This window comes from Loxodonta africana, chromosome 5 (genome assembly GCF_030014295.1).
Source record: "Loxodonta africana isolate mLoxAfr1 chromosome 5, mLoxAfr1.hap2, whole genome shotgun sequence".
NCBI lineage: Eukaryota > Metazoa > Chordata > Mammalia > Proboscidea > Elephantidae > Loxodonta > Loxodonta africana.
In genome coordinates, this window is record NC_087346.1 from 69,709,241 (window position 1) to 69,723,076 (window position 13,836).

General features: G+C 38.8%; 1 protein-coding gene across 7 annotated transcripts in view; it reads right to left on the minus strand.

The window, feature by feature from the left end:
- Nucleotides 1–329: 329 nt before the first annotated feature.
- Nucleotides 330–13,836, minus strand: part of GPAT3 (glycerol-3-phosphate acyltransferase 3) — a 78,219-nt gene continuing 64,712 nt past the window's right edge. For 6 of the 7 annotated variants that reach the window (XM_023553297.2, XM_023553296.2, XM_023553299.2 and 3 more), the window contains 7 exons: nt 12,126–12,219; nt 7,865–7,980; nt 6,284–6,339; nt 5,671–5,756; nt 4,752–4,880; nt 3,772–3,851; nt 330–825 (listed from right to left, as the gene is read on the minus strand). In XM_023553297.2, the coding sequence (XP_023409065.1) occupies nt 714–825; nt 3,772–3,851; nt 4,752–4,880; nt 5,671–5,756; nt 6,284–6,339; nt 7,865–7,980; nt 12,126–12,219 (673 nt within the window). In that variant the 3' untranslated portion in view covers nt 330–713. The remainder of the gene's footprint in view (nt 826–3,771; nt 3,852–4,751; nt 4,881–5,670; nt 5,757–6,283; nt 6,340–7,864; nt 7,981–12,125; nt 12,220–13,836) is intronic. The other variant, XM_023553298.2, reaches the window with a different exon arrangement.

The following is a 13,836-nucleotide window of genomic DNA, read 5'->3' on the forward strand; positions in this document are numbered from 1 at the left end:
CCTTCTAAAATGTGTTTATTCATGAATTGCCTACATATAAATGCATACACACATACACACACATGCACACTTCAAGTCACTTTTCTTTGGTGAAGCTTACCAAACAGTACTTCTCTTCCAACATACTAGCAAAAAATATTTACATTTCCTTTCAGCTTTTGCATCAGATGGCTACAACATTGTCATTTACCCTAAATATAATCCTTCATTTTTCCTTTCAGCCTTGCAGTAGAATAGAACCATACCATGAACAGGTGTGTCATTCCACTGCTTATGGGATCTAAGAGAGTAGGGGGAACAGAGTGGGAAAACTAACTATGAAAAGCAAGTTTGGGTTTGGTTGCTTTTTTTTTTTTTTTGAGAATTACAGTATTAGCGAGTTTCACACACTCTTTGGAAACACTTTTTCCTGTACAAATATTTCATTTAGTCAACAATCACTCATCATTTTACGAAAGGCAAAATCTATTTTAGCCCAGTAAACTCCCTTTCAATTCATGGGGCTAATGCTATAACAAGAACAACAAAAGCCAAAAAGGGCACCTGTTGGTTCTGCCTCAGCATAGAGAGGTAGAGACAATCATCCTGTAGAAAAAGATTAATGATAAAAAAAATAAAAAGAATAAAACAAAACAACCCCCTCCCCCGAAAAAAACCCACTGCATTTCTAAGGGCTAGTTCTAGGAAGCCCAGTTTTATCTACAGGGTGGTGTTCAGCCCAATTGAGAGTTGAGAGATCCATTGCCCGCAATCATCTTGCTATAATTCTTCTGCTGCTCTTCCTTAAAGATGTCTTTCACCTTTGCTCTCTTCAGGTCTCCGTCCCTGGAAATGAGAAAACAAACATATAAAAGATACTTCCCATCAGTGGTCTGAAAGTGCTACATATTAATACAGCCTGTGTGGCACTATGATATTGAAAAGCAAAGAACACTGGATTTGGAGGCAGAACAACCCAAACTGGGTCTCTGCTCTGTGACTTTAAGGAAGTAACAATCTTTCTGAACCTTAGTTAAAATAATATCTCTGCTCAGTTTCTTTTTAGAAGTTAAACCAGTTGCCATGGAGTCAATTCTAACTCATGGTGACCCCATGTACATCAGAGAGGAATTGTGCTCCATAGCATTTTCCATGGCTAATTTTTGGAAATACATCCCCAGGCCTTTCTTTCAAGTTGCCTCTGGGTGGATTTGGTTAGCAGCCGAGCACGTTAACCATCTGTACCACCCAGGGGCTTGGTTTTAGAAGTTAAGATGATTGTATTCAATATTTGAACTTTTGTTAAAATTAAGATTGTTTACCTATAAGAAAGCAAAATGCTAATTTTTTCTCTAGCTAGTTTTACTGGGGGAGCCCTGGTGGTGCAGTGGTTAAGAGCTATGGCAAGCTACAGCTGCTAACAAAAAGGTCAGGAGTTTGAATCCACCACCCACTATTTGAAAATTTCACAGGGCAGTTCTACTCTGTCCTATAGGGTCACTACGAGTCGGAATTGACTTGAGGGCAATAGGTTTGGTTTTTGATTTTAGTCTTACTGGAAAGTCACATGGAAAAATTAAAACTATACACACAAGAAATGGGGGGGGGGATACATTCCTTAGAGATGAATGGATTTATCATTATTTAACTCTAATCATATCTCTCACAAGCATGTTTTTATTCAAAGCATTACATTTCAGGTGTTTATAATCTTTGTTATTCCAAAATAAAGTCAGAATTAAATATACAACAAACCATAAACTCCATTCAACCAGTACTTAGTGCTATGTAAGCAGTATTCCTTAATTTAGAGCCTGCAAATCTTTGAACTTTCTCCAAGGTGGTGAAAACACAAACCTGCTTGGGTTGTGAGGGCTCTGCCTGCCTTTCCTTTTTTGGACTACAGAAGGAAACAATGAACTGGAAGAGCTAGGAGGAGACTGGACTACCACTAACCACTATCTCCCTCCAAATCTAAAGTTTCAGATTTTATCTCCTAGGGGAGGCGGACTGAGAACCTGCTTACTCTATACTGCACCTGTTTAACTGTAACCCAGTTAAGCATGAATGTTTACCAAGTGCTCTCTGATGATGATGACTAGGATCATAGGTTAGAAAGTGAACTCAATGCTATGAGGACACGATTGACCTATATACAGACACCTGCCTGTGACCACTGCAATGCTCTGGCCTCTAGAGTCAACTCCAAGGTACAGTCCACCAGTAAGTCCTCATCTTAAAATTTAATGACAAACTTCCCAGGAGGTCAGTTATGGGGAGCTTTCACGAAAGGAGGTTACAAATTGTGGATAACAACAACAACCAGTTGCCTCTGAGTTGATCACCTCTGACCTATGTGTGCCAGAGCAGACCTGCTCCACAGGGTTTTCTTGGTGCCTCTGGACGGGCTTGAGCCTCCAACCTTTTGTTTAGCAGCCAAGCACATTAACGGTGTGCACCACTCAGGAACTCCATAAATTGTGCTTAAACCTGAAACCCATTGCCCTCAAGTCGATTCCAGCTTATAGTTACGCTACCTTATAGTTACCCTATAGCAAAGTAGAACTGCCCCATAGGGTTTCCAAGGCTGCAATCTTTATGAAAGCAGACTACCACATCTTTCTCCCACAGAGTGGCTGGTGAGTTCGAACAGCTGACCTTTTGGCTAGCCACTGCACCACCAGTTATGTCCCAGGAATTGTCCATAAAAGCCTCTCGTACCCAAATAATCTGCCTCTAAACAAATCATAGCATTTCCATGAATTCTGAATCTCAAGAACTAAGGAAGTGAGTGAGAGATAAGGAGAAAAGCCTTTCTTCCTTTCTTGAGGTCCAGGACCAATACAGGCAAAATGTTGAAGTTGTAGCAATGCTTACCTTTGAGCATCTTGACATCATTTTTATACGGTTCTCCTTTCCAAACACCCAACAGACCTCATGCTACTCTAAGCACTTCAACTGTCATTTGCCACCCCTAGAGACTTCAAAGGTACCCAGTTCCCCTTTTCAATAGTAACAGATCTTGGTACTTAAGAAGCAGCCAGTCTAAGTTTACACAATTAAGTTCTCATTTGATCCAGGAAAAAAGCAATCCAGACAAGTTAACGCATACCCAATGGATGAATGACAAATTTATCTAGAAGGGTAGGAACCTTTCCAGACACATTTAACTAGGCACATGGCCACCTGGAGCAAAGACTACATTCCCCAGGCTTTGCAGCTAGTTACTATCACTTGATTTGAGTCAGTCAATGGATATAAGTGGGGGTGGCATGTCCAACTTCCAGCACGTGCTCTTAAAGAGATAAGGGTGTCCTTCTTGCATGTAATAGGTAGAGTTGAGCCATCTTGGATCATGAAGCAGAAACACATGTTGAAGATAGTGGAGCAACACAGAATGCACTGTTAGACCAGCCTCAACTGCCTATGTTTAAGTAAGAGAGAGAAGCTTCTATCTTATTTAAGTCATTGCTATTTTGTGTAAGCCACTGTAACTTTCAGCTAACCCAAAAGCTAACTAGCACAATAAACCAGAACCAAAAACCAAACCTACTGCCATTGAGTCAATTCCAAGTCAAGGCAACCACAGCAACCCTATAGGACAGAACAGAATTGCCCTCTAGGGTTTCCAAGGAGCAGATGGTAGATTTGAACTGTGACCTTAGGATTAGCAGCCGAGCTCTTAACCACTGCACCACCAGGGCTCCAAATAGCACAATAGGTGGTATTATTAAAGGTGATTTTATTTTTAATTAAAAATAAAAGTGATAGTGCTTCTGAAAAATTTCTTACCAGGAAAGCTCAGTCAATCCTCCCTGTACAGCAATAGCAGACTTAACCCTGTTAGCAAACCGGACGGCATCTTCCCCTTCCTGCAAAATAAAATAAAATAAAATGACAAGTACATTTAAATAATACATTAAAATGCCTTTTAATTGTTTGTATTTGTTTTAAAATACAAGATTCAAAATTTATTGCAAATATTTTATATTCCAGGTCAATCATAGCAAATATAATTTGTTCTATCAAGAAAATACAGTGCAGTATTGTTTAATCTTTTTATCACGTGCATTTTTTTTTTTATGCTTTTTATTAATCTTGCCCAAGATATGGAAACCGTGGTGGTGTAGTGGTTAAGTGCTACAGCTGCTAACCAAAGGGTCGGCAGTTCGAATCCGCCAGGCGCTTCCTGGAAACTCTGTGGGGCAGTTCTACTCTGTCCTATAGGGTTGCTATGAGTCGGAGTCGACTCGATGGCACTGGGTTTGTTTTTTTTTTGTTTTGCCCAAGATAAAACATTCCAAAATATCTGTAGCTTCAGTGAATCAAGAGCAATTGTAAAAACTATTACGGAAAAGAGTTTCTGAATATAAAATGGCTTGACTTGAAGGGCACTAAGTATGTTACTGGAGTTCTTAGGAGGTGCAAACGGTTAACATGCTCAAGTTGCTAACCAAAAGGTTGGAGGTGTGAGTCTACCCAGAGGCACCCTCAAAGAAAGGCCTGGCAATCTATTTTTGAAAAAGCAGCCATTGAAAACCCCATGGAGCACAGTTCTAGTGTGACATACACGTAGTTGCCATGAGTCAGAATCAACTCAAGAGCAACTGGTAAACACATTTTTAAAAAATCAATCATTTCTGAGAAAGCAAGGAGGCAGTCCAACTTTAGCTGATGTGAAGAAGGAATATATTTATGTTTTCAGGTAAATGTTTCCTTGGCCTTTATCTGATAAAATAGCGCACAAAGACCTGCTGTCATTTCTGGAATACCTGTCTGGTCATGGGCGGCAGGTACCACACATCACAGACGATGCCCCAGCTGGTCATTATTCGAAGCAGATAGTTCACCATACTGTATTTACCACTGTTCCAAAAGACATCACCAAACTGAGGGTTATACTAAGAAAAAAAGAAAAGAAAATACGTCCCAGTTACAAACTACGAGGTGGCTTCTCTTATCCATGCCCATGTTTTCAAGATAGCAAGCCAAACATCTCTACTAGAGCCCAAGAAAAAGACACTACTTTGCTTGATAGAAATGATCCAAAAGCAAAATGAGCCAGCTAGCTACTCTCCCTACAACAGACTACTTTTGTAACTAGAGCTCCACAGCATTGGTCACAGCTGTCACAACAGGGTTATATATATGACTCCTGATATCTGTCTCCCCACTTAACTGGAAGGTCTATGAAAGTAGGCACCATGTCTGTTTTGCCTATCACTGTATCCTCAGCACTTAATGCAATGCCTGGCACACAGTCATACAGTACATATCTTTATCTGTCCATATACATATAAACACATACATAAACCTGCTTGCCATCGAGTCGATTCAAACTCATAGCAATCCTATAGGATAGAGTAGAACTGCCCCATAGAGTTTCCTAGGAGCAGCTGGTAGGTTCAAACTGCTGACCTTTTGGTTAGCAGCCGAGCTTTTAACCACTATGCCACCAGGGCTCCGCATACTTATACACACACACATACATCTATAGAGAGACAAAGACAGAGAGAGGGAGAGAATGACAAGGCAAATGGGGTAAGATGTAAACAATTGATGAATCTGAGTAAAGCATACAGAAGTGTTCCTTATATTATTCTTGCAACTTCTAAGTTTGAAATTATAAAAAAAAATAAAAAGTTACCAAGATACTACTTGTTTTTATGAGACGTGGGGTATCCATTTTACCTTAATTGCAACCGGGTGTATGGTTCCTCCAATTTCAAAGCTTCCCTTTTTAAACATCATGACTGAAGTGTTGTTGATGCAAGTTCCTGAAGGGAATTGGGGGCAGGGAGGAAAGGAGAATATTTTTAAAGACAGTCATTTTTTAAACACATTTAAACAGGAATTATTTTGATTTAAAATATTCAAATCATAACAAATTTACAGACATTTTGCTACCATTGCACAAACTGATACCTGTGTAAGTATATGTCCGACAGATCCAAGCAGGCCTAACAGCAAGCTCTTACTTTACTATCGAACACCCTAGAAGTATAGCTTCTTCATAAAAGGCCACAGTTTCTTTATTTAAAGTAAGGTCCCTTAAAAAGTTATGGACAATAACTTCATAGGTTCATTACCCAGAAATGACACCTAAGATTAAAAAATAATAAGATACAATGGCTTCCATCAAAAGAAAGTGGGGAATTAGCAGTCTAAGAAGGCCATGCCGCTCCTATAGGACGGCAGAGACCAGGACAAAAAATGCCAATTCTAGAACAATTCTATTCCTCATACACTTTTGGTGTTTGTTGTTGTTGTCAACGATGGGTTGGTAGGCAGCCCCCATTCTTACCTTCAGGAAAGATTAATATAGGCAGTTTCTTCTTATCAGCAATGTGTTCCCTTAGTCTGTGAAGAGAAATAAAAGATCAAAATCCTACCTTTGAAAATACAGGAGTCCTTTTGGTGTCCTTCATACACTATTATACTCCTACACTGCATACATTCTTCTAACCTATGTGACTACTCTTCATAAGTTACTGTAACTGTAAAGCCATAGGAAAAAAGAAATAAGATACAAGTAAAGGAAATGAACTCAAGTTGTTCTCTTTCTAAACAGGTGTAAGGATATCTGTGCTTTTTCAATTTCTCTAATTTCACAGTAAATAATTTTCAGCACCCCCTGCCTTCTCTGTAAAAAGAACACTAGATACACGGTCACATGACATGAGCTCTGGAGTCCCCATGGTCACATGACATGAGCTCTGGAGTCCCCATGGTCACATGACATGAGCTCTGGCGTCCCCATGTCCTAAGTTTTATGCCCTTCTCCATGTATTTATATTTCTTCATCTGAAAAACAGGAATATAGATTGCTGGACCTGTCTCCCTTATGACTATTAATTATAAGAAGACTCTGTAAATGAGTCAGACAGAGTCTTCCTATGAAATATCCACCAGAAAGTTGAGAATTACTGAAACCCAGGCCTAGATCCCACACACCCTGCAGCCAGCACTGCGTTCCCAACTCTGCTCACTGGAAGCTAGTAAGGGCTGGGGCAGCAAGGTTTCAGTTCCCGGGTGGTGCAAATGGTTAATGCGCTTGGCTGCTAACCAAAAGGTTGGACGTTCAAGTCTACCTAGAGGCACCTGGGAAGAAAGACCTGGTGATCTATTTCTGAAAAATCAGCCACTGAACACCCTATGGAGCACATTTCTACTCTAACACACATAGGATTGACATGGGTTGGAGTCAACTCAATGGCAACTGGTTCCAGAGGGGTTTCACAGCGGCCAGAGTGCCCCATTACTGAATAATCTCAGGATAAGCAACAGTTTTTCTAACTTTAAGCAGATTTCAACAAGTTCTTTCCATTTTACTCTTAAGAGCACGGGCACATTGTTTACAGAAGCAATAACCAGGGTGCTTTCAGTTAATGGTCTGAAACAAAGAAATGATTTCTCAGCAAAGGCTTCCGGTAACTCAGGTGTATCTCTACCCCATACCTCCAGAGGTTTCTTCTCTGTTCCAGAGAGCATTAGCTCTATCTGTCTCTAGCCGGATTTAAGTGAAAACAGTCATTCAGCAAATACTTAATCAGCCATCTATTTACTCAGCAAATATTCATCAATTATAGAATATTCAAGGTAGTAATTTTTAACTTTGAAAATTCAGTGACTGGACTATACCTAAGTCACAGCAACACAGACTCATGGACCTTCTAATTCCATTGTATATTCCACTATGACTACGGAATTAAAATCTTTAAAACTCTAGCTAAGACAGAAAGAGTCAACCACAAATAGAGCTCTGTGTTTTAGTCTTGATCTTTAGATGCTGCTTTAGATGCTGCTCATCTCTTTTTGGCACAAAGAACGAGAGTAATGAGCTTTTATGCCACTCCAGTGAGTACCGACTAATCTCTCTGCTCACCTCTTAGTAACCAAGTGTCGATCCTTAATTTCCGAACGTTCAAACCAGATATGTGGACAAGCCTTGACCATTGCTCTCTGAATAATTCCCATTAGTCCACCATTAGCCTGGCCAACCTAGATGTACCATGAGAAAAAGAGAGAAATGTAAAGCCACAGCTATCCAAAAACAAAACAAAACAAAACATTTTTAAGTACCAGTAAGTTCCTATTCCCCATGGAGATGAGATCAGCTTTCTTCTAGTGGCTGTAGTTCTCAGGCTGTTCAAAAGACAAGAATGGTCAAACGTAAGCAAAAAGTGTTCTTGAGCAGCACCTTTGAGTTTTAAGCTATTTTGCTGCATTAGGTGTCTTCTGGAGTCCTGATGGCACAGTGGTTAAGAGCTTGGCTGCTAACCAAAAAAAGAAAAAAGGTCAGCAGTTCAAATCCACCAAGTGCTCCTTGGAAACCCTATGGGGCAGTTCTATTCTGTCCTATAGAGTCACTATGAGTCAGAATCAATTCAGTGGCAATAGGTTTCATTTTTGGTTTTAGCTATCTTTTTTTCTGAAAAGTAGAGGTCCTTTGACTTCACTCAAAATAAAAGAAATGTAAATTAAAACTATACTGAAATAACATTTCTCACCCATCAGATTGACAAATACTTAAAAGCTTGACAATACACTTTGTTGGCCTGGTTAAGGCAGTCTCATCCACTGCTCGAGGGGAGGAGGGTGAAAATGGTAGAACAACTCTGAAGGGAAACATGGCAATTTCTATCAAAAAAATTTCTATCAAAACTGCATACAAAACTCAAAGTATGTACATATATATTTATCCTTCAATCAAATAATCTCACTTCTAGGAATTTATCCTGAAGATATACCTCAAGCAATATGAAAATGCATATGCACGAGGTTATTAATTACAACATCATTTGTTATTACAAAATATTAGTAACTACCTGTATGTCCAAACAGAGGAAATTGGATGAATAAACCAGGGTACATCCACACCATGGAGTACTATATATCTGTGAAAAGGACACGGCTGATCTCTATGAATGATAAGGAGTGATTTCCAGGAGATATCGTTAAGCGAAAAAAGCAAATAGAAAAAGAACAAATATAGTATGCTACCTTTTGAGTAAGACAGAAGGAGAAATAATACACATGTATTTGTCGATCTCTAAAATAAAAAGCACAGAAAGGATAACCAGAAAACAACAAAGTTGGAAGGAATCCAGTAGAAAGGATACGAGAGAGAGTGACGTTTCTAAGAGTAGTCCATTTTTGTATGGTTTTGATATTGGGAAGCATGTTCATGTCCTACATACTCAAAAACTAAAACTAAGTCAACAAAGATGGAAATAAAAAACTGAAATCAAACTGAAATGAACCTAACTGTACTTCAAGTGGATAAAAGAACAACACTGACAGAGGAAGGAGGGAAAAAATTCAAGAAACTTATGAACACAGGATTCAACCCTCCATCTTGGGTAGAGTGGCAAGAATTTCAAAAACTGAACTCTTTTCACTAGGTTTGCTTTTTGTAGTAAAACAGGTGAAGCAATTCTGACACCATATTAGATATATTGTAGGATTTAGCAAATGAGTAAGTATATGGATATCGTTGGGGAACAAGGTTTTCATTGTGAAAGAAGGGACATACAAATACGGAATAGGAAAAGTAAGAAAGAACTCTGAATTGGAAGTGCTGATGTGAACACAGATTTCTAATATAAATATTAGAAATAAATACTAAATATAAATATACATGAAGTGTAAATATTTTACCAAAAGTTATATATGTAGATAGAGCACAAATGGTAAAGCAAATGGATTGAAAATGTTAACAATAGGAAAATGTAGATAAAGGGGATATGGGTGTTATACATATAATTCCTGCAAGTTTGGAAATATTTCTAAATTCAAAAATAGAGCTCTTTGTTGTTGTGTACCAACTAGTTGATTCAGACTAACAGTGACCCTGGAGGACAGAGCAGCACTTCCCCCATAGGGTTTCCTAGGCTGTAATCTTTATGGGAACAGATGGCCAGGTTTTTTTCTCCTGCAGAGCCACTGGTGAGTTGGATTCGAACCTCAGACCTTTCTATTAGCAGCCGAGCTACTTAACTACCGCGCCACCAGGGAACCTCATCTTTTGTTTATTAGAGAAAGAGGACTTTAGAAAAGTCACTGAAAAGAGATCTTTACTGTTCTTCAGATACGCAGTTTGTGTTTTTCCAAAAGAAGCCAGTTGGGATCTCTGGAGGCAGCGGTACAGTCTCCTCCCACTTCCGCACTGCACTGCACTGCCTCCGATTTAATCCAATTGGCTTTAGGTTTCTACCACTGAACCCAACAAAAAGTTTGCCGTTATTTTGCTTTTCCAAAATTTGGCTAATATTGTAATTGCTGTTATACATGATCAAAACTCATAGAAAATGCCAACAAATTTCTAAGACCCTCAGTCACACATGAGTTATCTCACCTCTTTGTCTGACCAGGACATAGCAGGAACATGGCCTGAGAAATGCAAAATCACGAAGAGGCAGGTTGGCTAAAATACAGGAGCCTCTGCTTCCTCATCTATAACAAAATCTCTGTCCTGACCTCATTGGACTGCGGGGACGGTCAAGTATAATGAATATGAAAGTGCTTGTCCACATAAATACAAGGATTATTTATTATATGCCTTACAAATACACACTCAGAACTGTGCTGTGGTCTAACAAGTGTTCCTAGCCTGAGAGTCCTGGATGGTTTTAGGAGGATCCATAAATACCTTGAAATTACAAGCAAAACTATGTTTGTATATAGATACACATGTATGTTCTTTTTCCTTAAAAAGGGTACATAACTGTCATCTAATTCCTAACCTAAAAAAGGTTAAGAAGGCTTGATCCCCAAAAGTCTTTCTATAGAGGTTGCCAAAGGGTCCTTAAACTCAGAAAGAGCTTCAGAGTTTAGAGAAATTTATGAATGTGTTAAAATGTGATTGTCCAATGTTATATATGTAAGCTTATATTTTTAGACAAATTAAAATATCTGGCATAAGTTGAAATTTTTACAAAGCAATTCAAAACGCCCACAATGATAGTATAACCTATGTATAGCCAAATACTGGCAGGTGCATCCCCAGTTGCCATGGAGTCGACTCCAACTCATGGCGACACCATGTGTGTCAGAGTACAGTTGTGCTCCATAGGTTTTCCATTGCTGATTTTTCGGAAGTAGGTTCTTTTTTTTTTTTTAGGTTGCCAGACCTTTCTTCTGAGGCAATTCTGGGTGGACAAGAACCTTCAGTCTTTCAGTTAGCAGCTGAGAAGATTAACTGTTTGTACCACCCAAGGACCCCTCCCACCTCAGCAGACACTTAAACAATAATGGCTCTTTCTCTTTGAATCAGGGATCTCAGGAAAGCATGGCAGCCTATGACTACCAATCACTGAAGTTGGCAAGTGAAATAAAACCCATTTGCTATCCCTGAAGCCCAACCCACCACCATGAGAACATTACAAGAAGGTTCCCAGGGCCCCTCTCCCTTCATTCTATCCCACACACCTACTTAGGCACATTTACCACGAAAAGGAAAAGGACACAGATTAAACACCCAAATTTCCTTGCCACATAAAGGCTATACAGAAAATCTTGACAAATTCTTAAGTGCGCCAGAAAACGTGGATTTTAAAAACTGCCAGAATGTGGTTTTTATTCATTCCCATGAAAGGGCGTTTTGAAGCTTTTGCTTCATTGTGGGCTTTGCAGTTTGTTGCTGAGTTTTGTTTAGTTTTGGGGGATGTGGACAAGGACTGAAAAATGCAATGTGACACAAATATTTACTTTTCCTGCTTGACTCTCATTAAAAAACCATATATATTTTTTTTAATTGTATATAACTACTCCCTGGAGGAAAAGAGAACTAACTGGCTTGCTGAGAAATGTGTACAGCTCTAAGGAGGAAGAGTTCAAAGTTGCAGAGTGTTAGCAGACATTGGCAGAGATGGTAGAGGCCACATGGAATCACCAACTTTAGAAAGTTCCATCAAGCTTAAATACGTCTATATTCAAGAAAGTTCATTTTTTACTACCCTAAATATAATGGCTATTTCCTTTTGCTTTTCTTGCATTATGCATTCCTCATGTAAACATATTACATAACTTACATAGCTACAACCCACTCATTTTCTAATATGAAATCAACTTTCTAATTTGTGTCAAAATAAAAGTTTGAGCAATCTAAAAAACACGAAACTACTTGAAATACGAGCTGCTCTTACCATAGTATAGCATCCATCCGTTGCCAAGATAAAAACATCTAGTGGAGAGGTATGGTTGGCAACACAAATGCCTCCCTTCTGGGGTCTGTACTGCCTGTAGATGCAAAAACGGCAACTACTAAACCTCGAAAAATGGCCACTATTTGCAGAATAGCATATACAGGCTCATCTCATTTTGTCTTAAAATAGTACATTAAAAAACAAAGTTTGCAAAACAGTTTGGCAGTTCCTCAAAAAGTTAAACAGTTACCATATGACCCAGCGATTCCACTCCTACATATATACCCAAGATGCTTTAAAGTTGGGACTCAAAAGGACACCTGCACACCAACGTTCATGGCAGCATTAATCACAATAACCAAAAGGTGGAAACAACCCAAGTGTCCATCAACAGATGGGTAGATAACCAAAATGAGTTATAAACACACAATGACAATTACTCTGTCATAAAGAGAAATGAAGTTCCGATACATGCTATGACATAGATGAACCCTGAAAACATTATGCTAAGTAAAATAGGTCAGACATAAAAGGACAAATGCTGCATGATCCCACTTACATGAAATATCCAGAACAGGCAAATACAGAGAGACAAAAGTTTATTAGTGGTTACCAGGGACTGGGGGAAGTGGGAATGGAGAGTTAGTGTTTTAGGGGTACTAAGTTTCCATTTGGGGTGTTGAAAAAATTTAGATATAGTAGTGATGGTTGCACAACATGATGAATATCATTAATGTCACTGAATTGTACACCTGGTAATGGTTAAAATGGCAAATTTTTTCTTATATTTATTTTACCACAATAAAAATGTTTCTAAATAAAATAAAGTTTGGAAGTATAAATGCCTATCTTAAGAATGGTTACCTGTACGCAGTATGGTGGGAGTGGGTAACAGTTTAGGAGAAGGGGCCCATGACTTTCCCTTTATATATATTTGTGTTGTTTTCTTGTAATGATAATTTTTTCCTTTTATTATGAAAAAAAATTAAGTACTAGAATTAATTACAAAGATTCTATGTCTTTAGTAAGCAAACTCTGTAAATTGTAGGCTTCACTTATACACTGTTGCAGCCGTTTTTGAATGATCTTCAGCAAAATTTTGCTTGCGTGTGATACTAACGACATTGTTCTATAATTTCCACATTCGGTTGGATCACCTTTCTTGGGAATAGGCATAAATATGGATCTCTTCCAGTCAGTTGGCCAGGAGGCTGTCTTCCATATTTCTTGGCATAGACAAGTGAGCACCTCCAGTGTTGCATCTGTTTATTGAAACATCTCAATTGATATTCCATCAATTCCTGGAGCCTTGTTTTTCGCCAATGCCTTCAGAGCAGCTTGGACTTCTTCCTTCAGTACCATCGGTTCCTGATCATATGCCACCTGTTGAAATGGTTGAACATCGACTAATTCTTTTTGGTATAATGACTCTGTGTATTCCTTCCATCTTCTTTTGATGCTTCCTGCATTGTTTAATATTTTCCCCATAGAATCCTTCACTATTGCAACTCGGGGTTTGAATTTTTTCTTCAGCTCTTTCAGCTTGAGAAACGCTGAGCGTGTTCTTCCCTTTTGGTTTTCCATCTCCAGCTCTTTGCACATGTCATTATAATACTTTGTCTTCTCGAGGTGCCCTTTGAAGTCTTTTATTAGTTCTTCATCAATTCTTCCTTTTGCTTTAGGTGCTCGACGTTCGAGAGCAAGTTTCAGA